This window comes from Oryctolagus cuniculus, chromosome 1 (assembly GCF_964237555.1).
Source record: "Oryctolagus cuniculus chromosome 1, mOryCun1.1, whole genome shotgun sequence".
In the NCBI taxonomy this organism is placed as follows: domain Eukaryota; kingdom Metazoa; phylum Chordata; class Mammalia; order Lagomorpha; family Leporidae; genus Oryctolagus; species Oryctolagus cuniculus.
In genome coordinates this window covers 139,312,183-139,339,407 of record NC_091432.1, presented here as the reverse complement: position 1 = coordinate 139,339,407, position 27,225 = coordinate 139,312,183, and the positions used below count along the sequence as shown (strand labels likewise).

General features: G+C 50.9%; 1 protein-coding gene across 5 annotated transcripts in view; it reads right to left on the bottom strand.

The window, feature by feature from the left end:
- Positions 1-27,225, bottom strand: part of SYK (spleen associated tyrosine kinase) — a 96,244-nt gene that overhangs the window by 15,647 nt on the left and 53,372 nt on the right. For 3 of the 5 annotated variants that reach the window (XM_051847378.2, XM_008257975.4, XM_002708262.5), the window contains exons 3-9: positions 23,686-23,846; positions 14,792-14,930; positions 13,366-13,447; positions 12,961-13,010; positions 11,345-11,413; positions 3,820-3,886; positions 2,455-2,632 (exon numbers count right to left, since the gene is read on the bottom strand). In XM_051847378.2, the coding sequence (XP_051703338.1) occupies positions 2,455-2,632; positions 3,820-3,886; positions 11,345-11,413; positions 12,961-13,010; positions 13,366-13,447; positions 14,792-14,930; positions 23,686-23,846 (746 nt within the window). Of the gene's footprint in view, positions 1-2,454; positions 2,633-3,819; positions 3,887-11,344; positions 11,414-12,960; positions 13,011-13,365; positions 13,448-14,791; positions 14,931-23,685; positions 23,847-27,225 lie in introns of those variants that run through there. The other 2 variants (XM_070065843.1, XM_070065847.1) reach the window with 2 other exon arrangements.

The following is a 27,225-nucleotide window of genomic DNA, read 5'->3' as shown; positions in this document are numbered from 1 at the left end:
CCGCTGCCAGATAAAGAAATCCTAAGAAAACAACGGACGGATGTGCCGCATGAACTTAGATGCAGAAGTTCTAGAGATAACAGTAAATTCAGGACTTATGAGAAGGATTTAATGCATTGTGAACAAGGAGGGCTTATTCCAGGACTGCAAGATGGGAGTCGTTTTGGAAATCAACCCCTGTCATTCACCATGGAGACGCTACAAAGGAGAGTAAGCTTACGGTCAGTTCCGTGGAGGAGATGCTAAAGTATTTCAGAAAAAGCAAGATGGAAGGAAACTTCTTTAGTCCAACAAAGATAACTAACACCATATCTAACGGTGAAACACTGACAGCCCCCCCACCCCACCCCGGTGTTGTTGTTTCGGTTCCCAGCTAGTCTGGCAAGGCAAGGAAAAATGCAAATAAGTGTAAGGATAGAACAGGATGGAAAAAAAATCTTCCATCATTCACAGGTGATGCATTTTGGATCACAGCATGCCTTAACAATCTACTAGAAATAACAAGAGAGGAACAAGTACATTTAGTGACACTGCTGGGTTGTCAAGCTCACCTGTCAGGAGTGGAGAACTTTTCCCCGCCGTTTGGGTATTTATAACATCATTCATGGGTCAGACAATCATCAACTTAAAAACTAACCTGCTACAGATTTATTGAACGTGGCGTCCTGCCTGCGCTGCCATGACAAAGCCAAAGCACACGATCCCTGGGCCTTCTACGGCCTACAGGCCGGACTCTGTTGACCTCTGCCCTAAGTGATAAAATTAGCCATATTTCTACACCCAGCCAGTGTCAGGGATCAGGAAGTAAAAGAGGAAACAACACATGCTAAGATCAAAAGTGCCAAATACCCAAGAATGACTCTAAGGGTTGCTAAGACGTCTGCGCTGTGCACGGAGCAGCTCCGTGAAAGAAGCAGAGAGAAGCCGAGGGCCCACGTCAAAGTGGGGGTGGCCTACGCTGGTGCATGCAGAGGTTCAGTGCAGGAAAGACATCATTCCGCCCCAAACTGATCTAGACACCTGCGCTGTCCCCAAACCCTCATACTGAAATTACTTATCCATAGTCACACCTCCCTTCATTCACATATTTAAGCAAATATCACAAACTTTCACAAATGAGAGAATTTATGTCTTAATCCTGGGAAGTTTGCTTTCATTGTACAAAGTGATGCACATAGAACAAGCACCATGGCCAACCTAGAGCGTGTGTGCAGACGTGGTATACACGTGTGTGTGTGTGTGTGTGTGTGTTTCTGAAAGACACAGCCTAGAGCAATAGACTTTAGGACTAATTTTGTCAACGGTTTTGATTCTCGAACTGTGTGAGTATTCCACTTACAAAAAAATCTTTCACAAAAACCTCTTAGATTGAAAACGACATGAAAGAAACCCAAGCACATTCCTGCCAGGACGAGTTCAAAGAAAGGCTTTGTCTCAAGGGACTTCAGAAGTCAATCCTGCTACTGAAAATTCTAAGTGGGTTCCCTTTTGGGCACCAAATGAAATACACAGGTAATTTAGGAAATTAGCAATTTTAGCTGTGTCATATGTACTGATATTTGAAATGATAAGATAAAGCAAATGCATAATTATTCCAATGATACTCGGAATCCAAAATGTACTGGGTGAGAAAAAAAAAAGAGATACAATTAAAAATCAAAGGAAGTAAGTGAAAACGCTGCATTGTTATCAATGAGTTATTTAATTTCAGGTAAATAGTGCATACCTGCATGTGTGTGCCTAGAAAGATAAGAATACCTAAACACTAAAGTTAGTTAGCAGTGGCGTTTGGGTGCCACAAATACGGTGTTTTCACATTATTTACACTTCTGCTTATTTCTATTTCCTAATTCTCTGTAATGCATAAGTGCTACATTGAAACCAAAATAGAAACACCACAGTTCATTTCCATAATGATGCTCCCATTATAATCATCCCAGAAATGAACAAATGTGGCCACGTTCATGGAAAGGCCACGGGCCTGCTGTGCTAAGTTCTGTGTTTGGGATTGACTACTCAGAAGAGCTGTCTCCTTGGAGGCTCCCAGAGTGGAGCTTGGATGAGACCAGCAGGGGGCGGGAGCTGGGAGACTTACTTTTTTTTTTTTTTTTTTTTGACAGGCAGAGTGGACAGTGAGAGAGAGAGAGACAGAGAGAAAGGTCTTCCTTTGCCGTTGGGTCACCTTCCAATGGCCACCGCGGCCGGCATGCTGCGGCCGGCCCACCGCGCTGATCTGATGGCAGGAGCCAGGTGCTTCTCCTGGTCTCCCATGCGGGTGCAGGGCCCAAGCACTTGGGCCATCCTCCACTGCACTCCCGGGCCATAGCAGAGAGCTGGGCTGGAAGAGGGGCAACCGGGACAGAATCCGGCGCCCTGACCAGGACTAGAACCCGGTGTGCCAGCACCACAGGCTGAGGATTAGCCTATTGAGCCGCGACGCCAGCCAAGACTTACTTCTTCATTTGGTAGTAGCCCTTCTTCACGGTCCCGAAGTTGCCGGAGCCCAGTTCTTTGTCTTCCAGGGTCAGCAGCTTCCGGTCCAAGTAGACCTCTTTGGGCCTGATCTCCTCGGGGTCAGCATAGGGGCTCTCGTACACTTCTGTGTCCATGGGCATGGCTTCCCTCTGGGGGCCTGCAGCACAGTCAAGAAGCACACCCCCACCCCAGGGCTGGATCATTCCTGAGAGTTCGACCGAACACAGCTCTTAACCCACCTGTGCTCACAACACACCGTCTCTGGGCACTGAGAACTCAAGGCGGGGGTGAGGGCATCAGCAAAGGGTCGTCCACACCAGAGCCAGCCTTGGAGAGGCCCTGCCCAATGGCTGGGGTAGCTTCAGACCTGGTCTGAGAATTCTCTGATGCTCCTGCCACGGAGATGTGCAGCTGGCGTTAGCCACCCCCCACCCGCCCCCTTGCCACAGTGAACATGCGACTTCCCAGGGGCGGCTAGGACAGGCCGTGTGACAAGCAGCACTACCACCCCGTGCCTTGCAGTGCTATGGGCTTTTGTTTCTTTGCGGCCACCTCCCTCTGGAAGCCTTCAGACACCCACCAGTGGTGGGGAAGCTCCCGTAGGCCCACTTGCAGAGACCAACCACAGAGGGCCTGAGACTCGGTGGAGACAGAAGAGGCCATCAGTCGCCTCCACCCCTGCTGGCCCAGCTCCTGCCACCAGCTGGTGGTAACAGACCCTGAACAACAACCGCCCAGCTGAGCCTTGCCCAGTTTTCTGGCTTACAGGACAGAACTAATTAAAGAACTGGCATTCTTTTAAGTCAATAAGTAGCAATCAATAGATCCAGCTAATGAATTAAAAATTGGGCCTCCTACAGACCCAAGATCTCATTTCTGAGAACCAGTCAGGGAAGGGGTGTGGAGTTGCTCCTGGGTGTGTTATTTTCCAAACTGTATCCTCTCATGGAATTCCCTAAGCACATGGAGAATTCTAGAAACTTCACCCATCACTGCACCTTTGGCAGACACTGACCGGTGCACACAAGCCTCTTACCAAGAACATGACCTCCTGCAGGTAGAAACTTTAGGGTAAGCAGGAGTTACAAGGAATTCTGCAGCAGCAGCCTGGAGGTGTTCAACATGACCCACTGATTGTGGGGAGGCCTGGGAAAGGACCATTTCACCCTATAGAACACGTGACACTTGCTGCCTGCCACTGGGCGACAGGGCTGCTCACCGCCAACCATCACTATACCAGCTGCAGTTACAGACAAGGCAGGTGGGTTCCTGCGCCCAGTCTGCAGGCTTCAAGGGACCCGGCGCCTACACCATGAAGAAGCGGTAAATAAAGGCGTCTCTCACCTCTGTCTGGCTCGTAGGGGTTGTACGAGATGCTGCTGTCCGGCCGGCTCCCTTGGGGCGGGGGTGGCTGCAGTACACACAGGACAAATAGGTCACTTTCTACCATCCACACACTGTTGAGTCGATCTGCATATTTTTATTTTAACTACCAACTCATCACATCGCAACGTATGCAGGGAAGCCAATGAGCTAGCTAGGAAGACAGACACGGAAAGAAGAGCGTTGACCTCATTCTTCTGGCAACTGTTTGGATTCTGGGAGCACGGGATGAAGATCGTGCTGCTGAACCCCGGGGCTCGGCCAGGGCGTGCAGGGGGACGCGAGAACTCTCCGCTGAGCCAGAGTCCCCGCCCCTCCTTACTGCCGTTCACCTATTTCCTATTTCCACCTGCCAAAAGTGCAAGAGGATTTCTATCTCTTGTTCCCTCCGGAGCTCTGCTCCTCCTCCAACTCTTCCCCTTTGGTTTTCATCTTATGTGGACATACGCTTTATGTCATGTGAAAATAACTCCCAACAGAAAAGTAAACAGCCCCTAGCGGCTCCCACTTACTGCCCCACTCCACGGGGACAGGTATGCATCCCAGTCCCCGGCTGCATCCTCATCTGGCAACATTGCGATCTGGCAACATGTGGGTCCATGCCAGAGGTGGCACAGGCCAGGGAGCTGAAGAGGAAGGCTGGCTGCCATGCACCCGGGACTACAGGGAGCCACTACTGCGCCTACTGCTGAGTACCGCAGTCACCAGCCCTGTGAGATGGGGAATCCTCTTTGTCCCCCTCACGGAAGGTAACTCTTCCGGGTACCCACTGCAAGTACCCAGAGCTCATCTGAAGCAAGGCTTTGCTCGCTGTTATTAAGGGCGAGCTCCCCTTTTATTGAATTGGTCATTTCTCAAATAAATTAGCAATCTGCATCATGAAATGACTGGGGAACAAAGCCTGCTCCTTGTATTCCTAGGAAGTTTCCTTTTGAAAATCCTTATCTCAGGGCCAGTGCTGTGGTGTAGCGGGTAAAGCCGCCGCCTGCAGCACTGGCATCCCATATGGGTGCCGGTTTGAGTCCCAGCTGCTCCACTTCTGATCCAGCTCCCTGCTAAGGCCTGGGAAAGCAGTACAAGGTGGCCCAAGTGCTTGGGCCCCTGCACTCGCATGGGAGACCTACAAGAAGCTCCTGGTTCCTGGCTTTGGATCGGCCCAGTTCTGGCCATCTGCTAAGGCCTGGGAAAGCAGTGGAGGATGGCCCAAGTTCATGGGCCCCTGCACCCACGTGGGAGACCTAGAGAAAGCTCCTGGCTCCTGGCTTTGGATCGGCCCAGTTGCGGCCATCTGGGGAGCGATCCAGTGGATGGAAGACCTCTCTCTGTATCTCTCCCTCTGTCTGTAACTCTGCCTTTCAAACAAATAAGTAAATCTTTAAAAAGAAAAAAAAAAGGAAAGAAAATCCTTATCTCGAGTCTTCCTGCTCGGCCTTCATGCCCAAACCAGAACGAGATTTCCCCAGGAAACCTAGTCCCCAGGAAAAACACCACTCACTGCCCTTCCAACCCCCATGGTTGGATGAGTTGAGCAGCAATTTTTACAACCGTGCACCTTATCAGTGTCCAAACACTGCCCGTGAAGATGTGAGATACCACATGACTCCGTAGAAATTTGAACAGAGGCATTAAGCATCGCACCACACAGTCCCTCGTCTTGCAACCCGCACTAATTCCCCGTGTGCTGTGCTGACGTTACGAGCCAGCAACACGGCCAGTGGCCGTGTGACTCCCGGTCTCCCGACTGCCCCCTCTCCTGCTGACTCCTGAGTGTCACGGAGCCTGGCGCTGCCAACAGAAGGCAGGCCCTTCTGCTGAGGCTACAGGGTACCTGTCCGATCTGTCGAGGGGTTGTCACTGAAGCCATTGTTGCCACGCTGCCTCTCTCAGCACTCCTGCTGAACAGTGTAAGAGAAGCAGCTGGCTGTATCCCCCCACCCCACTCTGCTCTGGTGAGTGGCGGGGGTTGGAGAATGTTCTCTGTGGGAGACACGGATGGGGGGTTCTCGCTGTGTTAGCAGAGCAGAGGGGACTTTATGATGGGGATGAAGGGATGCAGGCTTCCTCTCCCCTCCCCCCACCCCGAGTACTGATGGGAATGCGGTGTGGCTGAACAGAGCCGGATGAGGGTTACAATCCCTTGTAACAGTGCTGCAAGTGATTCACGATTTAATATGAAATCCTAAGGAAAAATATATGGCTGAGCCGGCGCCGCAGCTCACTAGGCTAATCCTCCGCCTTGCGGCTCCGGCACACCGGGTTCCAGTCCCGATCAGGGCACTGGATTCTGTCCCGGTTGCCCCTCTTCCAGGCCAGCTCTCTGCTGTGGCCAGGGAGTGCAGTGGAGGACGGCCCAAGTGCTTGGGCCCTGCACCCGCATGGCAGACCAGGAGGAAGCATCTGGCCCCTGGCTTCGGATCAGCGTGGTGTGCCGGCCACAGCGGCCATTGGAGGGTGAACCAACGGCAAAGGAAGACCTTTCTGTCTGTCTCTCTCTCTCACTGTCCACTCTGCCTGTCAAAAAAAAAAAAAAATATATATATATATGGCTGACCCGTGTGATCACTACTTGTCATCATTCTTCCTGCTTTGGATGTGACATTTTCTATGTCAGTCAACGGTGTCACTTTTCCTGCACAGAGAACAGGTGTACAGGTGCAAAGGATGGCCTGACAGTTCCTTCCTCCCCTTTTTACCTATGCTCAGAACAGGAGTCACCCCTGCAGGCTACCACCAGAGGGCACTAGCTACCCAGCTTTTAACTTTTCAAATCTCCAGGTAGAAACCATCAATCCACAATGACTAAACATCGCGTTCAATTATAAACGATGGTCTTTGGTCTCTTGTTGGTAAGGCTTAACAGAAAACAGAAGATGTATCTGACAAATATTCTTCGAGTGCCTCTGTTTAAGAACTAGGCATAGAACTGAAATATACGTTTCTTTTGGTGCCCTGAAATATGAAATCTGTGTGTATGTGGGGTCTTCAAAAATGTCATGGAAAAAATGTATACTATGAAGAAAATGCATGGATGTATCCATTTTTTTGCACAGAAATACACTTATCTTTAAATTCCATTTCCATGAATTTTTTTAAAGAACACCTGTATGTCCTAATGTCTATTTTGTGAACTTTAAATTTTATTCCAATTTCTTGAAAGACATTTTCAAATTAGGCAATAACAGTCAGCAAATGGCAACATACTAAGTGGCAAGAAAAGCCAACTGGCTTCAGGCACATTGGCTGTGATAAGCTAGGTGTGGCTCCCAGTCTTAGCAGGAACACCCAATGTCCAATGGGGAATAAGACCCCCCTGGCTAATTGTGTACCTAGACACAAATTGAAAAGCATTGCCATCAGTGTGTGCATTGAAATTCTGGGACACATTTTGACTAAACCATCTAGACAGGGTGACTTTGAAATGCGAAGCTGACGGATGGTTTTTGGTTCTACAGGGTGCTATTGTTCAAGTCCCGCCCATTTCCCCCAGTAGAAGGATAAAGCCAACTTCTTAAGTGAATAAAGAAAAAAAAAACAGGACTCATCATTGGAGAGATTTTTTAAAATTAAGGTCTACCAGTACTTGTATTCTTTAGGCGAATAGATCGCTATTTCATACGGATAAATATGTCACTATTTCTAAAGTTTAAAATGCACCTGCCCCTTAATTTCTATTATGAAAATTTCAAATTATTTGATTAATAATGTTGACAAAGCATGCTGTTCATGAGCTATCTCGATGCAAGAGCTCACTCAAGTTCTAACGTGTGTGTTTTCCCCTAAATTATTAAGAACAGCTAATTACACTGAGCAAATTAACAAGTTCAAGAAACTGGTTTACCTCTCAGCTAAACAGAAGGAATAATTGACATCATGCCTGCAATTGTTTTCTCATGACTGGCTAGCTCATGGTTAGTTCCCCATCTGTTTGTGAAAACATAAATATTACGTCTTCTAAAATATTCCCGATAAGTAACAGAAATATTTTTAATTCATTGCCTACATCATATAATCCTGCCCCTTTATAATCACCTATTGATATTTTTGACTGCTATGAAACTCAATAGCTATGTCAACATTGTTACAAATGTAAGTAGGCAACAATCTGGTCCCTTCTCTTGCTCTCTCTCTCTCTCTCTCTCTCAGCCAGGAAAGTATTTTCATGATATTAGTCAGACTCATTCCTTTCTAGTATTTGATTCTCCCTTTTTAAACATTGATTTGAAATGTTAACAGGATGTTGGAGCCAGAAGACAATCCAGGTAAGCAGGCTGACTGGCAGCATTAAGGTCACGTGCCGCTGCACCCTCTTAATCAATGCTTCCACGGCGAGCAGGCAGGTCCCGGTTTCTGCTGCCCCGTGGGCCCAGTAAGGCTGACACATTTCCTGCTGGGCAACTCCTTGGCTAATGGCCACCGCTGTGTAACCCCGTGTGAAAGCAGCCAGTCCTTGTGGGCTGTGTTCTGGTCACCTAGGCTGCTGGTGCTGTTGCCGCTTTCCTGTAATTTACCAAGATTCTCTGCCCATTATCCTGCTAATTGACCTTCCTCATTGATTTATAGAAGCTGTTATTATATTAAAGATACTGACTTTACAGATGTCATCATTACTAATATTTGGTCCAATTGTTTATTTCCCTTTTGATGATGTTATTGCTTTTATTCAACGTGTATGTTTATTTATATTTCATTGTATTTACAGAAATCTGCTTCCAGTTTCCCTATACATGAGCTCTTTCAGTCTAAAGTTCACTCAAGCTTATTTTCTAGGCATTTCTTTAGTTACTGTGAGTGATCCAAGTTAGCGGAAGCCTAGTGAGAGAATGGCACAGGGTGGGACTGGGGCTTGCGTCGCCTAAGACTGCGTTCCTGTTTGGGGGGTGTGATGGCTCTCGGCGCATCATCCTGGCTAGCCTGATGATGGTTATTGAATCAAACAGTAATCCAGGTGCTGCCGTGAAGACGCTGGGCAAATATAGTTACGGTGGATTTATAATGTGACTCAGCGGATTTACATAAGGAAATTGTCCTGGTGAACCTGATTTCATCTGCTGAGAGTCTTCAAAAAGAGTTAAGGCTTTCCCAAGACCTGGAAAGAGAAAGCGAGAGCGAGAGCGAGAGCGAGAGAGAGAGAGGTGGGGAGAGGCTGATTCACCTGCACCGTGAACAGTAACTCTGGCCATGCCTGCGAGGCTCTCTCCTAACCCTCGTCATGCCCCCAAAGCTTGCCCTGTAGACACTGGATTTGCCTAGCCAGCCCCAGCAATGACGTAAATCCTTGTAGTAAATCAATGCGTGTGTGGATGCACGTATGTAATGAGTCTGTGTTGTACATGTATGTAAAATACATCTTCATATGCAGAAATATATTAATTCACAAATATGTATAAGGGTACTTCAAAAAGTTTACAGAAAAAGGTAATTCGAAGATAAATGTACGTTGGTGCAAAAAGCACTTGAAATTCAGGCATGGTTTTTTTCTCACTATGCATTTTCTGTGAAGTTTTTGAAGACTCCTTGATGTGGCTGTAAATATGAGCACGTATGTACAGACGTATGTGTGTATGTGTGTGCAGGTCACATATGCACTACATCTGTGCATGTGTGTGTCTGTTTCACAAGCAGTCTCCTATTGGCCAAGCTGCTTTGGTTGAAGTCTGAGTGATACACTTGGATATTACAGAATTTTTTTTAGGATTTTATTTATTTGAGAGGTAGAGTTATAGACAGTGAGAGGGAGAGACAGAGAGAAAGGTCCTCTATTCACTGGTTCACTCCCCAAATGGCCACAATGGCTGGAGATGCGCTGATCCAAAACCCGAAGACAGGCGCCTCTTCCGGGTCTCCCACGTGGCTGCAGAGGCCCAAGGACTTGAGCCATCCTCCACTGCTTTCCCAGGCCATAGCAGAGAGCTGGATTGGAAAAGGAGCAGCCGGGACTAGAACGGGAGCCCATAGGATGCTGGCGCCACAGGCGGAGGATTAACCCACAGCACCACAGCGCCAGCCCCTTGATATTACAGAATTAAGACAAGAATAGCATGCTGCATCTAATCTGTTCACAGTGAAATCCCACTGCTGGGACTGCACATGGGCTGGGGGCTGAGCTGGCACACGGGCTTCGGGCCATGCTAAGTAGCACGATCAACTAAAAAGTGGAGTGAGGGCCTGGCGCTGTGGCACAGAGAGTGAAAGCCCCAGCCTGCAGTGGGGGCATCCAACATGGGCACTGCTTTGAGTCCCGTCTGCTCCACTTCTGATCCAGCTCTCTGCTAATGTGCCTGGGAAAGCAGTGGGAGATGACATATCTGTCTCTCTCTCTCTCTCTTTCTGCCTTTGAAATAAATAAATTAAACATTTAAAGAAAAATAGGGGAAACAAACCCTTCTTTTCACTTTTCTGCAAAATTTGATCATACATCTAAATCAAAAATCCGTCAGACATCAACATTACTGCCTCAAAAAGAAAAACATTTTTCTGGGGCCAGCGCTGTAACGTAATGGGTTAAAGCCCTGGTCTGCAGTGCCAGTGTCCCATATGGGTGCCAGTTTGGGTCTCCGCTGCTCCACTTCCGATCTGGCTCTCTGCTGTGGCCTGGGAAAGCAGTAGAAGATGGCCCAAGTCCTTGGGCCCTGCACCCACATGGGAGACCTGGAGGAAGCTCCTGGCTCCTGGCTTCGGTTCAGCTCAGCTCCAGCCATTGTGGCCATCTGGGGAGTGAACCAGTGGATGGAAGGCCCCCCCACCCCCACTCTGCCTCTGCCTCTCTGTAACCCTTCCTTTCAAATACATAAATAAATCTTTTTAAAAAGAGAGAGAAACATTTTTCTAGTCCTCGAGTTCTATTTCTTTTTTTATGTGTTATATTTAAACTACGTTTTTTTCCTGTTAGGTTGGAAATCTGCCAATAATGAAGCTATTAAAGAATATTAGATAGGGAGTTAGGGTAAACCAGCAGTCAGAATGGTGAACTCTGATTAATTCTGTGTTAGCCTCTCACAGTGATAATGAAGCCCTTGCTATCTGTCACCTCTCTAGCTCCCATCACAAGCACACATGGCCAGCCGCTCCTCACAGCATCATTTACACAATCCATTGCTTTCCCATGGCAACACGTGGCTCTGGCAACCCAAAGGTAAGCTGGCTGTCTCTGAAAAGATTTTCTGCGACCAGAGTGAGCCGCCACCATCACGCTGACGGAAAGGACTTCGCAGCCCCGCTGCAGCAGAGAGAGTGTGCGGACACGGATGCACGGGACTGCCACTCGACAGGGGGGACCCACAGGAAAAGCACAGGGTGCACCTCGAGCGCAGACTGCCCAGGACTGGCAGGTGCGCACGGCGGCTGCACACGGCAGAGGCGTGGAAGCAGAGCGGCGGGAGTGTAAACAAGAGACGCATACACAGGGCAGGCCAGACAGCTGGAGGCGCGGGGACGAGCGCGGGTCAGTCCTACCACATAGGGAGAGCGAGAGGGGACGCTTTAGCACCTTTTTGGAGCCAGGCTTTGGGAAGGAGTAAGATTTGATTCTGGAGATTATTCCACCCGCCGACCACGCCTAGAAACCATAACGGCAAAGAGGAACAGTCAATTTAGTCTCAGAAAACAAACACAGGGTCCCTCCTGTGACATGACATCGTAACCTGCTTCTGTAATCGCACCACCAGCCCCTCCCCACCCTACAAAGAGATGTGTCATGGGCAAAGCCTGGTCATTTGGAATGCTTCCAGAAAACCTTGCTACTGGGGCAGAGGGACCTAGAAAAACATTAGGGAAATATTGGCCATGGAAGGGCTACCCAATAAAAGCTACAGCAGTCAGCAGCTGGTGTTACCTGCACATCATTCATTCCTAAGCTGAAGGCAAACCACTCTCCCAAAGCTTCAGCCACACTTGAATGCTCAAGTGTACTGCATTGCTTCCAAGGTGTTTGTGGAAATTTGCTGAGTAGCACACGTGGGGCATCTGCCATTTTTCTGCATGTGTTTTAGCATTCAATAAACATGTATTCCAAAGTATTTAACTTCTTGAAGCGACTGGGCGATGCCTGGTTAAATATGGGGCTTGATCATCTTAAGGTTTTAAGCCCTAACCCTTCTTCCATCTCAAAGGAAAAGGGGTCTGCTCCATGGAGTACAGAATATTAATATTCGGCTGCCAGGCCCATGAGTGCTGTCAAGGGTAAAATGAAGAGCCAGCTCTGCAAGGACCCTGCGTTTTAGATGCTGGATCCAAAGTTCACTGGTATTTCAGCAAGTCCAAGTGCTCCCAGTCGGAGGACAAGTGACTGCCCCTGCAGGGGCACCCCTGCCCTGCCAGCTTCAAGGTGGACTTATCTCCTACAGGAGGCAGATGTAGATTTGAGTTTCTGTGGATTTTGTCTGTCAGGGCTCAGCAGGCAAAAAGTCAGGTGAAGATGGCATTAAAGGGCATTGCCAAGTCCACACTGACGCAGGAAACGCATTCCTGCTTTGAGTATAAATCCACACTTCAGCTCTAAGAGTCTGCAGGGAGAGGAAAAAAGGCTTCTCCCCCTGCACGGGCATCAGCCACGCCACGAGAAAAGCCCCATGGAGGTGTGCACAGGCCACATTCTCACTGGTGCGGATTGGGAGGGGAGCCCTGGCCAAGCCTGCCCTACTCCATCTGTCTCAGTGGGCTTCTCTTATCTCATCCCAGGAAGCCTTCCACCAACCTTTAGTTGAACCAATTCATGCAGACAGGCCAAGTCCCCTGGGAGCAACGTGGCATCTGATCCGACCCAAAGAACAGGGCCAACAATCTCGGGGAGACATCTTGTCTACCAGCCATGCAATACTGACCGTACACGTGGCCCGTGGGTGACACACATCTGTCGTCAGCAGTGGCTCATCAGATCTAGTGGGAGGCCTTTTCTGACTTACATTAGCTTTCATGTTCATTTTAGAAAATGGGGAGAAGCCAAGAAATTCACACAACTTGGCAGCTTTAACAGTGCCCTGATGTCCACCTAACACCCACTAGACGCCCCCAAGTCAGCAAGGGGCTTGTTTGCCTACTACTCCCGTTACTTTTCAACTGTGTTAGCAATGGCTTCACCTGCAGATTATTTCTAGTAACACTTACCGCAGGATGGGAGCTTGGAAGTTGTGGGCGAGCGTCAAAATTAACATTTCCTGATTAGAAAGAGCATGGACAATTATTGCAATAGCAAGGAACCACCTCCTTACAGATCAAGCAGTGTGACTGACATGGCTGCTCAAGAAATAGATACACCGTCTGCACAGCTTCCCTTCCATCCTCTTTCAATACCTTTTGCATACATGCAATTAACATGAATTCATTTTTCATTTTAATTTTTGGCTATTTTCGCATCCCCGAGAACTAAAATTGGAGCGACCGGATATCATGTTTAATCCATCAGTAAAAATCAGAATTCATCCAACCTGAATTTGCAACAGGCCAAATCTACAATGAGTGGACAGTGACCAATGTGCAAAAGGCCGAAACTCCCGTGACTTAGCAACTCACCCATCTGCGTGCCAATTTTTTGACATGGAACCGTAAGGACTCGTAACAAACCATCGGGTTTGTAAGAATAATGCTCCACCAGCTGGAAGTAAGCAAGAAAGTGCAGTGAGTACGAGGGCAGGACATTGAGGCATCGGGCCTGAAAGCCGCTGACTGCCCCTTGGGCTTCTGCGGTGACTGGAGCCCTCTTGAGTCTGCGGTGTCCAGAAATCCCACTCTACCAGCATGGCCAGAGGTGGATGCACACCCAAGGGTTTCCCTCTTGGGCAGGAGTCAGCAATCGTTTTCTGTAGAGGGCCAGTTTGTGCTAGGTTAGGCTTCTGTGGGTCACACACCTCATCCTTTACCCAGTTATTTCTCATCAGCATAGAAACCATTGTCTCCACGGACTACACAGGGACATGCTGAGAGCCAGGTTTGCTCTGTGGCTCACAGACCCTGATGGAAAGGAAAGAGTATTTAAGTAGGCTAAGTGCAGCAATGGCCGGCGCCCAGCACAACAGGACTAGGGCCCTGGAGTCACCGCAGGGTATGCAGGTACCTTACAGTGCTGGCAAGAAAAGCCAACGAAATCCTACACATGACAATGGACAGTATGGCAGGCATTTCTGATTTACCTTCCTGAACACAGCGGCCAGGAAATACTCAACAAGGAACACTTAGTGAGGGCAGAATACTACAACAGACCAGCGGAATCGGTAAAAAATAGAGAGGCCTCCCGGGAAGGAGCTATCCAACAATCAGAGGTGCTTGACACAAAGGAAGTGCACAGCCCTGGGAGTGGTGAGTGGATGCCACACAAGCAAACAGTCGTGTGGGAAAGGTCGAATCCTGTATGAGGGCCAGCCCGGTGCCCAGGAAGGCCAGCCTTGTTTCCTAGGTTCCCTTAATCTCCACCAAGAGAGACTTGCTTTGCCTGAGGATGGTACCAGCCATTGACAGCCCACTAGAACATCCCCCAGGTCCAAGAACTGGCTGCTGTATGCCTGCTTCCCTGGCCAGCCATGCCTTGTTTTGTGTACATTTGCCAGAAAGGCTGGTCCAGTTACAATGTGTCCTAGCACCCGAAGGCCTGTGGTTATACCCTGGAAGGGTCTGTGGTTATGCCCTGGACAATCATCATCACGCAGAGACCTGTGTGGCCCTGGACAGGCATCAGAACCTTGCCGAGCCCGGTGCACCTGACACGATGGTCCCCAGGTCCCCAGACAAGTGCTTCTCTGCCATATGAGTCACCTGAGGCTGGAACATAGGCTCTGGTACAGCAGATGGGGCAAAGCCTGGGGGTGTGTTTCTAACAAGCAGGGGCTGCTGCTGGTCTGGGGGCCACCCGGTGGACAGTGGGCAGCCCAGGCCTGCTCATTTCTGTCTCTGGGACATGTCTCTGTGCTCCGCCCCTGAGGAGCAGGGAGGGGCCAAGCTGTACCTGCCAGAGTGTGTCAAACTTCTTCCCCTCTGGGATGGAGAGCTTCCCGGTCTTGTCTTTGTCGATGCGGTAGTGTAGCACCTTCCCCTCGTGCAGCAGGCACAGCGCGTAGGAGCCGTTGTTGTCTCTGGCCCTGATCCTGCAAGAGAGGATACCACTCTATCAGTCCCACCCGACCAGCTCCAGGCACACCCTGATTGGTGTGGGCAGTGGGCACTCTCCATGAAACGCCAGTGGGGAGAGAGAGCTGTGGGCAGCAGAACCCAGCCTCAAGGTCAAGGGCTCTGCCCAACATACCCAGGAAGGCCTGGCTTACAGCCCAAGGATGATGTCAGTGGGCTGGCAACAAGGGAATGGTAGCAGGGTGAGGATGCACCATGGCTAGGCTCCAGCAGGGCCTGGGGAGCCAGGGGCTCAATCAGGAGAACTGGGGCGGGAGGTTGTGTGGGCAGTCACACAACCCAGGTACGAGCTCACATGATGCTTGTAAAGGACTCACCTCCTTTCCCCCACTGAGGTCTGTGTTCAGGTCAGATCCACAGATGGTACAGGGGTGCCTGATGGACATTTTAACTGGAAAGGGTCCAAGACCACAGATGGAGAGCTGGGAAGCCCTCCGTCCCCCAGTGCCTCCCTCACCCCTCCCACCTGCCCACTGCTGGGAGGGAGGTACCAGGCAGTAAGCAACATGTGCCCATGCACCATTCTCAGGCTGTACAGCACCCTGTCCCCAGCTGCCAGGGGGCGTCTATGGGTGTTGCCAGGGGAGATTTCTGATGCCCCCTCTGGCTTGCAGGAGGTCACATCCAAGGCCACACGAGAACTGATACAGGGGACACTTGTGGGTGTTACTGGGGGATTTCTGAAGCCTTCTCTGGGTTGCAAGCCACCAGGAGAGCTGAGATAGGTTTTGGAGCCACCTGTGGCCTCACTTTCCCCCCTGCTGGGCAGAGAAGGGCCACGTAGAGGTTTGAAAGCTGGATGATGCCACAGGGGATGGAAACCTCAAAAATAAACTTGTATTCAAGTGCACAGTGGACAGCGTGCCTCCACACCCTGCTGCTCGGAGGACATACCCCAGACCCTTCCTACCTCAGCTGGAGCTATTCTGACATTTTGCTGCTGTAAAGACAGTCCCCTGGCTGCCAAACCAGCCGAGCCATCAGCACCATAAAGTGTGGGCTCCCTTTTCACGGTCACATGGCCAATTCGAGGCAGGAGCTGGTTTCTGTTCAACCAAGCAAACCAAAGAAAAAGAACCACGCACAGATGCAGGGGTAGCTGCATCTCACACAGGGCAGCTGCTTCACACTGCGGCACGGTTTGTGCCTGTTTTGCTTATTTTGTAAACATCAGTGGCTCACAGACAGGAGCGTTTGGAAGTACAGAGAATTATGCAGAGAGACCAAAGCCCAAAGGTGGACTTGCCTGCCTGCAAAAATTGGCCATGGGAGGAAGATGACCAGAGGCCACCCATATACACATTGAGAGCCCAAGAGAAATCCCCTGGCACAATCTTCACCCTGGCAAAAGTGAAAATGATGGAAAATGTCAAGTGCTGCTGAGACCAGGGAGCAGCGGGAGTTCCCATGTGCAGTCACTGGGCGCATCAGGCAGTTTAACCACTTTGGAAAATACTGACAATGACCTTCTGACACGGAAGCTATGCATACCCGTGGGGCTTAGCAAATTCACTCCCAAGCATAGGAGCTGCGTGCACAGTGCCCCCAGCCGAGGTGCCGGGGTGTTCATGCCAGCTTTATCTGCACTTGCCAAAAACTTCACAACCTACATACTTGTTGACCACAGAGGGAATAAATACATCAGATGATAAACTTAGCCGTGCAATAAAATATGATCAAGCAAAAAAGTGAACACACGGCAGGCTTGTCAAGACAGCTGAGTCACACGAGCATAAAATACACTCCCCAATTCCATACGCACAAAGTTCCCTCACAGACAGAAGCCAACAGTTTTGTTTGGAGTTGCCCATCTAGCCAGGGCACACTCAACCCCAGGGCCCGGGATGTGGGACCTCTCAGAGGGGGCAGGTGGATGGTGTAGAGGAGTGTGTGTGTGTGTGTGTGTGTGTGTGGAGGGGGGTGTCTCCTGCAGCCCTGGCTCCGGTTTATTTCTTGATTAAGGTGGTGTTGGCTTGAGAATTCTTCCTTAAGTTGTACCTCTATAGTTATGGCCTCATGTGTGCTTTGCAGTTCACAGTACAAATAGTATAAAGCAGAGCTGGGGGCAAGTGTTTGGCTTAAGGGTTTAGATGCCCGTTAGGATGCCCATATCCCATACCAGAGTACCTGAGTTCAATACCCAGAGCTCCACTCCTGACTCCAGTGACCGGGCCCCTGCCAGCTGTGTGGAAGACCTGGATCCACTTCCTAGCTCCCTACTTCAGCCCGGTCCAGCCCTGGACGGGGAAGACATTTGGGAAGTAAACTGCTTATGGGAGCTTTCTGTCTGCCTCTCAAATAAATTATATATATATATATATAAACAGCTGGTCAAGGAGGAAACAAAGAAGTTAGAGAAGACCTTGCCTTTGGACAAGCGACACCTGCAAGTGTCCCACTCCCCGAGGCTGGCCGAGGGAATGCAGCAGCCCTACAGGGGATTCCCACCGGGCAGCCTGTGCAAGCTCCCAGCGTAACCAGCAGGTACCGCACACCCGTGGACAACGGCCTGAGCAGGCCCTCTGGCAGCTGGCAGGAAATGGGGGAGCAGAAGGGAAACCCACAGGCCCAGCATCTGTAGGTGGCAAAGACCAGAAGGCTCAGCGGCATCAACGGCCAACTGTGAGGTATCTGTTGGCTGCAGGCAGATCCTGGGCGGGGCTCTCGCTCTTGTGACGTGGGAGAAAAACTGGGTTGGCAGCTGCAGGCTGGCCACCTCCTGATGATGAGAAGTCTCCCTTGGCAGGGGGCACACCCACCCAGTTTGGGATGAGAGCAAGGGCAAGCTTCCCTATTCCTGTCTATTGGGATTCAGTTGGCTCCAGGCTGTTCACGGGTACCCTTGAATATTTTCTGAACAAGATTTAAGCTATGAGATGTGTGTTTGGTTGTTACAAAGCCTGGGATTTCTGAGACTTGACCTTGAGGTCATGCCAAAGGACCATGCTTGGCCTCCTTGCAGCCTGGCCACTCCTCGGGCTGTGTTGGGCAGGCCTCATTACTGCAACTGTGAGAGCAGCAGGAGCGTTAATTCTGCTGGGGCACCGCCTGGAAGAACGGAAACCCTTCACCACCCTCTTGTGCCGTCTGGGGGTGGGATCACGAGTGCTGGGGACGCCGGGCACCGGGGTGGGGTGGGGTGGGGAAGTGAAGACCCCAGTGGCGGGAGATGCTTGAGGCAGCCTGCCATGGCTCCTGGGACATGGGCTGTGTCTGCCGTGGGAGCCCATGCCAGCCCATGAGGCGTTCCCATTATTCCCTTCTGCTTCTCCATGGCAGGTATAGTGCCACGGGTAGGACATCCGTCTCACGGTGCACTGTGATAATGTGGCAGTGGGCCTGACGATGCAGGCAGCTCCTAAGTGACCAAAGGGTGGGTGGCACGTACAGCGTGGATACACTGGACGTGGAACGACCCATGTCCTGGGCAGCTGGGAGACCTGATGTGAGAGTCCATGTACACTGCTCAGAGTAGGGTACAGTTTGTACCTTGTGAATGGTCTATTTCTGGAATTTTCCATATTTTCAGACTTTAGCTGGCCGTGGCTAGCTAAAGCCATGGAAAGTGAAACCATGGATGGGTGGGGGCTGCTGTTGTGGCCCCATTTCATTATTGAGTAAACTGAGTATCAAGGGAAGAAATTAAGTTGTCTGGCTCCCAGTGCTCCCATGGGGCAAGGCAGATGTAACAGAGGATACACCTGTCTCAAGCAGTCAACTCCCACAGCGACTGGTGCTGCTGCAGGGACACACCCAGCTGCCAAGTGGGTGACGCCTGGAGACGTCCAGGTGTCACGGCTCTTCATGCAGCCCAGGTAGGCATCAGGCACCTCAAGCAGGCTCCCAAGGCCAGCAGCAAAGGCATCATGTGAGACCTTGTTGGAAATGCAAACTGTGGACCCTAACCCCGGTCTCGTAACCTAAAAACCAAGGGTGTGAGGGTTGCCGGTGTTGTGGCATAGAGGTTTGTGTCCCAGCTGCTCCACTTCTGATCCAGCTTCCTGCTAATGGCCTGGGGGAAGCAGTGCAGGATGGCCCAAGTGCTTGGGCCCTGCACCTGCATGGGAGACCAGGAGGAAGCGCCTGGTTCCTGGCTTCAGCGGCCATTTGGGGGGTGAACCAATGGAAAAGGAAGACCTTTCTCTCTGTCTCGCTCTTTCTCACTGTCTAACTCTGCCTGTCAAAAAAAAAAAAAAAAAAAAAGGAATACGCAATTGTCTGTACATAGGAGCTGTCACAGTTCTCCAAGCAATGGGCCATTTTGTGAATCTGATTTTTTCACTCAGATTGTCACTGAAAAGGGTGAGGGATGCCCATTTCCCAAGAGAGTTGCCTGCCCTCCACCCAGGCCTCATGGTGAGCAGGAGACAGGGAGGGCATGGGCAATGACAAGGTTGTCATGATAGCGAAGGGTGATGGCTGTCACATCTGCTGTCCCACGCCAGGTCCACCAGGTCCACTCCTGGACAAGGTCCACATGGGTCTGACTTGTATGTCCCTGGTTGTGGGTGGACACAACCGATCTTAGCAAGCCAGAGCCACCAAACCATCTAATCCCCAGTTCTACCAAATGGTGTAGACCCCTCTGGGCCACTCATTCTGATGCTCACTGGTTGATCCTGCAGGGCCTCCCATGGGGCCCTGACCTTGAGGCATGAATCTGTGTGTGTGTGCATGCATGTTTGTGTGTGTCCATGCATGTGTGTGTGCACACATGTTTTAGTGTGTGCATGTTTGTGCACCTGTGTGCATATTTGTGTAGATGTATGTTTTGTGTGTTTGTGTACATGCATGTTTTGTGTGTTTGTGTGTCTCCGCGTGAATATTTGTGTACATGTATGTTTTGTGTGTTTGTGTGTCTCTGCGTGCATATTTGTGTAGATGTATGTTTTGTGTGTTTGTGTACATGCATGTTTTGTGTTTGTGTGTCTCTGCGTGTGTGTTTATGTGCATGCATATGTTGTATGTGCACATATGTTTGTGCGTGTATGCATGTTTTGTGTGTTTCTGTGTGTATGTTTGTGTGTGCACATGTGTTGTGTTTGTGTCTGTGTGCATGTTTGTGTGCATGCATGTGTTGTGTGTGCATGTTTGTGTGTGTGCATGTGTGTGCGTGTCTGTGTGTAAAGAAGAGAGGATGGGGTGGTGCTGGGGTGTAATGAGGAGCATGATGGAGGGTGGGAGGGGAGAGGTGGGAGGGAGAGAGAAATGGCGTCTGGCTAATAAGAAGAGGAGTGACTCAAAGGTTCAAGCGCTTACTCTCCTTGAAAGGGAAGTGAAGGAAGACCAGGAGGACGTCCGGACTTCAGGTGCAGAGCACCAAGGGACATGCCACCCAGGAGGGTTGATTGTCCTCTTTTGTCCCTCCTCCCATCCAGTAGCAGCCCTGTCCCTCTCCAAACGTCCCCATTTGGAAAAAAAATCACACAGTTCCCCAGGAGGCCCTTCTGTCAGGCCCACACACCTCCCTCCCCACACCTGGCCGCGCCACACTTTGGTCACACCGTGTTCTGGCCGTACTGTGGACCCCCAAATCCCTTCACAGACACTCCTCCTGCTGGGCCAAACTCCTGCTTCTCTGCTAACTCCACCCTCACCACTCAGAGCCCAGCCTGAACATCGCCCCAGAGAGACTCCTCTTAGCAGGACACGGTCTTGCGTGCCGGGACTGTGCCCCTGAGGACCACAGCCCCGTCCCTGTTCCTGAGACACTGACAGCACGTGGGAGTGAGGGACCCCAAACAAGCAAAGGGAAACAAAACACAGTTCAGGCAGTTGCAACGACATCCAGGTCCAGGTGACAACTGTGGTGCTGAGTGGCACACTGGCACACGTCACAGACTGTAGCACGCCAGCTTGAGTTCAACATCTCCTGGCATTGTAACTCTGATGAAGCAGGGACACAGCTCTGTGTGACCCATCACAGGGTCCCAACAAGCCAGGCAGAGCAGGCCTAGGGGGTGTGGGCAGCCAGGGATGCTAGTGTCTGGGATGTGAGCACCTACAAGGGACAAACAGGCGACTGTGGAGCAAGAATTCTATCAGGGAGAACTACTGGGGGACGTGGTGAGCGTGCAGAAGCCCAGGCCCCCCGTCCTTGGGACCCCTATGCATGATGAGCTCTGGCACCAGCTGAGCCCCAGTGTTGGGGTGTGTGTGTGTGTGTGTGTGTGTGTGTGCGTGTGTGGTGGGAGGAGATGTGCTCTGGGACAAGCGAGATGTCACTCTGTGCAGGGGGACAAGCAATAAGGAACGTGAGGCCAGTAAGAGTTGCACACAGGGACTTCCTGCCTTCAGCTCAGGGTCTATTTTTATCCACATCTCCAGGAAAGAACAGCAGAAGTGGGGATCTTGCAGGGTGCAGTCGCTGTTCCAAGAATAGACAGCGCTTTTTAAAGAAAACTTCTAAGCAGTAGAAGATGGCCCAAGTCCTTGGGTCCCTGCACCTGTGTGCGAGACCCGGAAGAAGCTTCCGGTTCCTGGCTTCTCGCTGGTTTACTTCTCAATTCCCACAACAGCTGCAGCTAAGACAGGTCAAAGTCAGCAGCCAGAAATTCCATCTGAGTCTCCCATATGGGTATCAGGGACCCAGCTACTTGAACCATCATCCCCTGCTGCCTTCCAGGTGTGCATGAGCAGAAAGCCGGACTTGGAACACAGCCAGGACTCGAACCCAGGCCCCTGTCAGACGTCGACTGAACCATAGTGCCAAATGCCTGCCCCTGGGGAACAGATCATTCTTCTTAAAAATCTCAAGGTTGCAGCTGTTCCCCAAAGAGCTGAAGCCCAGGCTCTGTAGCTAGTGGGAAGTCAGCAGGCCCCATCACTTGGTCTGTGCTATTTTGGGCTCACTTCATGCACCAAGATGCTGTGTGCACAGTCCCATGACATTTCAGTAGGAAATTATTGCTGAGTGTTTGGTAAAAGTCCAAACCTCAGGGGAAATGGGCTCGTATGTGGCTCTCCTAATGCTGTCTCTCCACACAGCATTGTCGTCAGGGGCTGGGACTACATCCCACAGAACACCCAAGCCACCCCATGTCACCAGCGGGTGACAAGTTCGCTACTCTTGCTTTTTACAAGAGCATCATGGGGGCAAGCAAGGGCACAGCGACTAAGGCACTGCTGGGGTGTCGCTCCCCCTCTTCGTGGAGGAACGACACAGGACCCTGCGCTGTTCTTTCGTCTGCTCGGCCCTCCCCGGGTTTGCTGCTGGTTCTTCCCGGGTTGGCTACTATCCCTTCCACCTCCGTGGAAGGGCAGTTCCCCCTGGCCACATTCCCCACTTCCGCAGGGGAGCGGCACACCGCCGGCCGGTTCTCTCGGGGGCTGCACGGGTTCCCTTAGATGTTCCCCATAGATGTTCCCGGTGCATGCCGTCTCTCTCCTCCTTTATAGTCCTCCTCCGCCAATCCCAACTCGGCTGCCCACACGCCGAGTACGCTGCTCTCCAATCAGGAGCAAGTCCTACAGTTAATTGGTTGAACTGGAGGCAGCTGTGCGGAAGCTGTTTACTTCTCTCCCAGCGCCATATTGTGGGAGAGCAGATGCATAGAATAAGTCTTAATTCGAGTAACTTAGTCTAGTCCGGATTGCTCCCCACACTGGGGGGCCTGCATTGCACACCAGAGTGCCCGGGTTCCAGTCCTGGTCCTGCTCCTGACTCCAGCTTCTTGCTCGTGTGCGCCGTGGGAGGCAGCAGGTGACGGCTGAATTAGCTGCATCTCTGCTGTCCATGTGGGAGACCTGGATTGGGTTCTCAGCTCCTGGCTTCAGCCTAGCTGGGTCCTGGCTCTGCAGGCATTTGGAGAATGAACCAGCAGATGGAAAATCTCTTTGCCTTTTGTTTAAGTTTAAACAGAGCATTGTGTTTAAGATCCGTTGCAAGGTAAGAGGGACTGTGCTAAAGTGTGTGGAAAATTCTAAATACACTCACAGAAGACCCTCCTATGGGAGGACAAGTTGACAGAGTCTGCTGGGGCTAATCAATGTGCCTGAGCCAGTGTCGTTCTTTCTGCTTCCATCTGCAAGGCCAGACGGAGCTGTTGTCCTCAGGGGACCCCGGGAAGCAACACTGAGGGGTGACAAACAGACGTGCTTTCCAAACCCTGGCAGTGGCTGTCCGCACGCTGCCCCGGCTGCCGCAGCTCACCTGAGACTGTCGCCCACAATTTCCGTGGCTGCTAACCAACTCTGCCCGAGCCGGCCTGCACCTCCAGAGCCCTCTGAAATTCAGGTGGCATTCAGCACTCAGGATGACCATGAGCAGAACTCAGGATCCACGCTTCCTAAGTTTCGGAATTCACAAGGCCAAAGTTCACCAACCTGCCTCTGAACAGACAGCTGCACTCACTGGTTCGGATATGCTACTCCCAGGACATTCTCTATCTGCCCCGGTGCAGCTTGGTTAAAAGTAAAAATAGTCCTCTCGTCCGCTGAGATCACGTGGGGACTCTGAGTGGACCACCAGCAGCCTTTTTTAGCTGGCCACACGGTTAGGGTCACACAGCCCGTGTTGGCCATGAAATGCAGGCTGCGGGGCTGAGTGCCCGGGAAGAGCTCACTGGAAGGTCAGGCTGGGTCACAAGGGACAGCTTCCACCCAGCACATCTTCAGATCACAGCGTCTAGTGTTGGGGATGCCGAATTACCCCTCATCACCCAAGCAGCCCCGTCGTCAGAGGTGAGAGGAAAGAGGACGCGCCACACTTACAGAAATTTTCCGTTCGTCTTCGATCCGATCAGGACGGTTTGCTCAGATTCATCCCGAGAGATTTTCCCGTGGAACCAGGGCATCTTTTCGTGGGCGGTGGTGGCGATCAGCTTCTCCAGCTGCGGCTTCTGACTGATGATGGCTTGCTCCAGAGCCTGGCCCTGCAGCGAGGGAAGACAGTGAGCAAGCCAGGCACAGATGGAGACAGGTACCGGGCTGGTGCTGGGGTGCAGTGGGCTAAGCCTCGCCAGCGCCGCCGGCATCCCTTATGGGCGCCAGTTTGAGCCCCAGCTGCTCCGTTTCCGATCCTGCTCCCTGTAATGCACTTGGGAAAAGCAGTGGAAAATGGGCCAAATTGTTGGGCCCCTGCACTCACGTGGGAGACCAGGATGGAATTCCAGGCTCCTGGCTTAGACCTCACCCAGCCCCGGCCATTGTGGACATTTTGGGGAGTGAACCGGCAGATCTCTCTCTCTCTCTCTGTCTCTGTCTCTCTCTCTTTCTAACTCTGCCTTTCAAGAAAAACAAACAAACAAAAAGAAATGGATACAAATTGAGAACCCACAACCCTGGAAAAATAACAAAAACATAGGGCCGTTGCTGTGACATAGCGGGTAAAGCTTCTGCCTGGGGTGCCAAATTCCTTTATGAGCGCCAGTTCGAGACCCGGCTCCACTGCTCCACTTCCAATCCAGCTCTCTGCTATGGCCTGGGAAAGCAGTGGAAGATGGAACTTGGGCCCCTGCACTTGTGTGGGAGACCAGGAAGAAGCTCCTGGCTCCTGGCTTTGGATCCGCGCAACTCTGGCCTTTTCAAACCAGTGGATGGGAGACCTTTCTCTCTGTTTCTCCTTCCCCCTGTCTTTAACTCTATCTTTATTTATTCAATAAACAAAATCTTAAAAAAAAAAAGAGTTCTCAGCTAAAAAAAGAAAAAAATGACATGCACAGAAGTCATTTTCGGTCTGTCCTGGGTCCTAACACCCTTCCATGCTACAATGGGATCAGACTTGGTTCATTCACTCACTCATCGTCTACTCATTTATTAAATACAAACAGGCCGGCGCTGCGGCTCACTAGGCTAATCCTCTACCTTGAGGCGCCGGCACACCGGGTTCTAGTCCCGGTCGGGGTGCCGGATTCTGTCCCGGTTGCCCCTCTTCCAGGCCAGCTCTCTGCTGTGGCCAGGGAGTGCAGTGGAGGATGGCCCAAGTACTTGGACCCTGCACCCCATGGGAGACCAGGAGAAGCACCTGGCTCCTGCCATCGGATCAGCACGGTGCGCCGGCCACAGCGCACCAGCCGCAGCGCACCAGCCGCGGCGGCCATTGGAGGGTGAACCAACGGCAAAGGAAGACCTTTCTCTCTGTCTCTCTCTCTCTCACTGTCCACTCTGCCTGTCAAAAAAAAAATTAAATACAAACAGTAAGACTTTTATCTGAGGATCCTCATGGAAATGGAATTAAGATACCATTTTCTGGTGCAAAAAAAAAAAAAAACCTGGAAAACCATGAATAGATTTTTCATAATATGCATTTTCCAAGAACTTTGAAGACTCCCTGTATATTACTTAAGTATCCTCAAGAGTATAGTAAAAAAAAAAAAAAAAAAAAAAAAAAAAAAAAACCAGATTGTAGAATAAGGAGACTGGCCTGTCAAAAGCTATTGCATGGCACCTGGTATAACCCACAAGGTCTAGGGCGCGGCCTCCTGCCTGCAGCCTAGATGGCCTGGCTGTCCTGTGTCGCAACCTCCAGGCAGTTGCAAGGAAAGCGCGTGTGGCTTCCCCGAGTACTCATTCCCCCACCCCAGCCTGCACCTGCACCTGCAAGAAATGGGATCACACGCATGATGGCAGAAAGCCTTGACCATGCGGACTTAACGATGGGGAAATCCAACATGGGGGAAGGGGCTGGCAGCCACGCCATTTGGTTTCTCTGTCTTTTTCGGTGGGAGAGACATAGATCATCTCATTAGTCACTGAAGAGCCAAAGTTCGATTCCTCGCATTGGAGAAGAGAAGCACTAACAACATAACTGTTGCCATCCCACAGCAGGAGCTGGAAGAAGGGAGGCAGAAGGCAGGGAGGGAGACAAGGACGGCGACAGTCATACACCACGGGGCACGCGGAACAAGGTGAACGGAGGAAAAAGCACATGGCTGTAGATCACAGGCCAGACATAGCCCTGGGCACCGGCAATGCCACGGCTGAATAGCAGGCGCATCGCGTTTTGTGGAGGAAGCCACTCTGCGAAGGCTACATGCTGTGGAATTCCCCTTACGTGACATTCTAGAAAAGGCGAAACGGTGGGGACAGGAATCAAATGAGCGGTTTCCAGGAGCTGGGACAGATGAAGGTGAGGGAGCTAATGCCTGCCTTGACGATGTAGGGATTATGTGATACCAGGCATATGTCAAAGATCATAGGACTGCACACTCAAAACGGATCAATTCACTGTGTGTAAACTCCACCCAAGAAATATGACTTACCTGACTTAATAAAGAATAAATGCATGGCCTAAGACATACCCAATGAATACGAATGAAAAATACTGAGTACATTATTGCAAAATCCCTCTGCGAGGCTGAATTTAACACAGGCCATACTGAATGAATAAACGGAGTCTCTATGGCGTCCTCAGAGGATCCATATGGCCATAAATCAGCATGCATCAAATACATAGCAAAGCACAAGACAGACCTCCCGGGAGCACAAGGAGAAGTGGTTGAGCACTTATGTCCAAGAAGAGACTATCAATCTAAACTGTTGGCTCTTGACACCAAATACTATCAAGAATGAATGTGGCAGGAGCGCAAATGGTTACAACCTCTGTCACCTTTGTAGATGGAACTCGTCAATGTATCCACATTAAACACACACACACACACACACACACACACTCATACCCTGGGCTGTGACAAACCTAGCCTTTTTAGAGTTTATCTGGCAGGCATTGCACATAAGCTTAGTTTAAGATGGGGACAGAATACTGTTGTTAGGAGAATTATTTTTCAAACCATAAAAATGTCCATCAACAAGGACTAGCTAAATAAATTTGGTACACAACAGGCAATGCCAGGCAACCAAAGACAGGGTAACTGATACATAGAAATGTCTGCAAGAGATTTAGGAAGCTATTAAATCTGGTTCCAAGCCGGTGCCGCGGCTCACTAGGCTAATTCTCCACCTTGCGGCGCCAGCACACCAGGTTCTAGTCCTGGCCAGGGCACCGGATTCCGTCCCGGTTGCCCCTCTTCCAGGCCAGCTCTCTGCTGTGGCCAGGGAGTGCAGTGGAGGATGGCCCAAGTGCTTGGGCCCTGCACCCCATGGGAGACCAGGATAAGCACCTGGCTCCTGCCATCGGATCAGCGCGGTGCGCCGGCCGCAGCGCGCCAGCAGTGGCGGCCATTGGAGGGTGAACCAACGGCAGAGGAAGACCTTTCTCTCTGTCTCTCTCTCTCTCTCACTGTCCACTCTGCCTGTCAAAAAAAAAAAATCTGGTTCCAAACAGCGGGCACACCATGACCTTGTTAGGAGAAT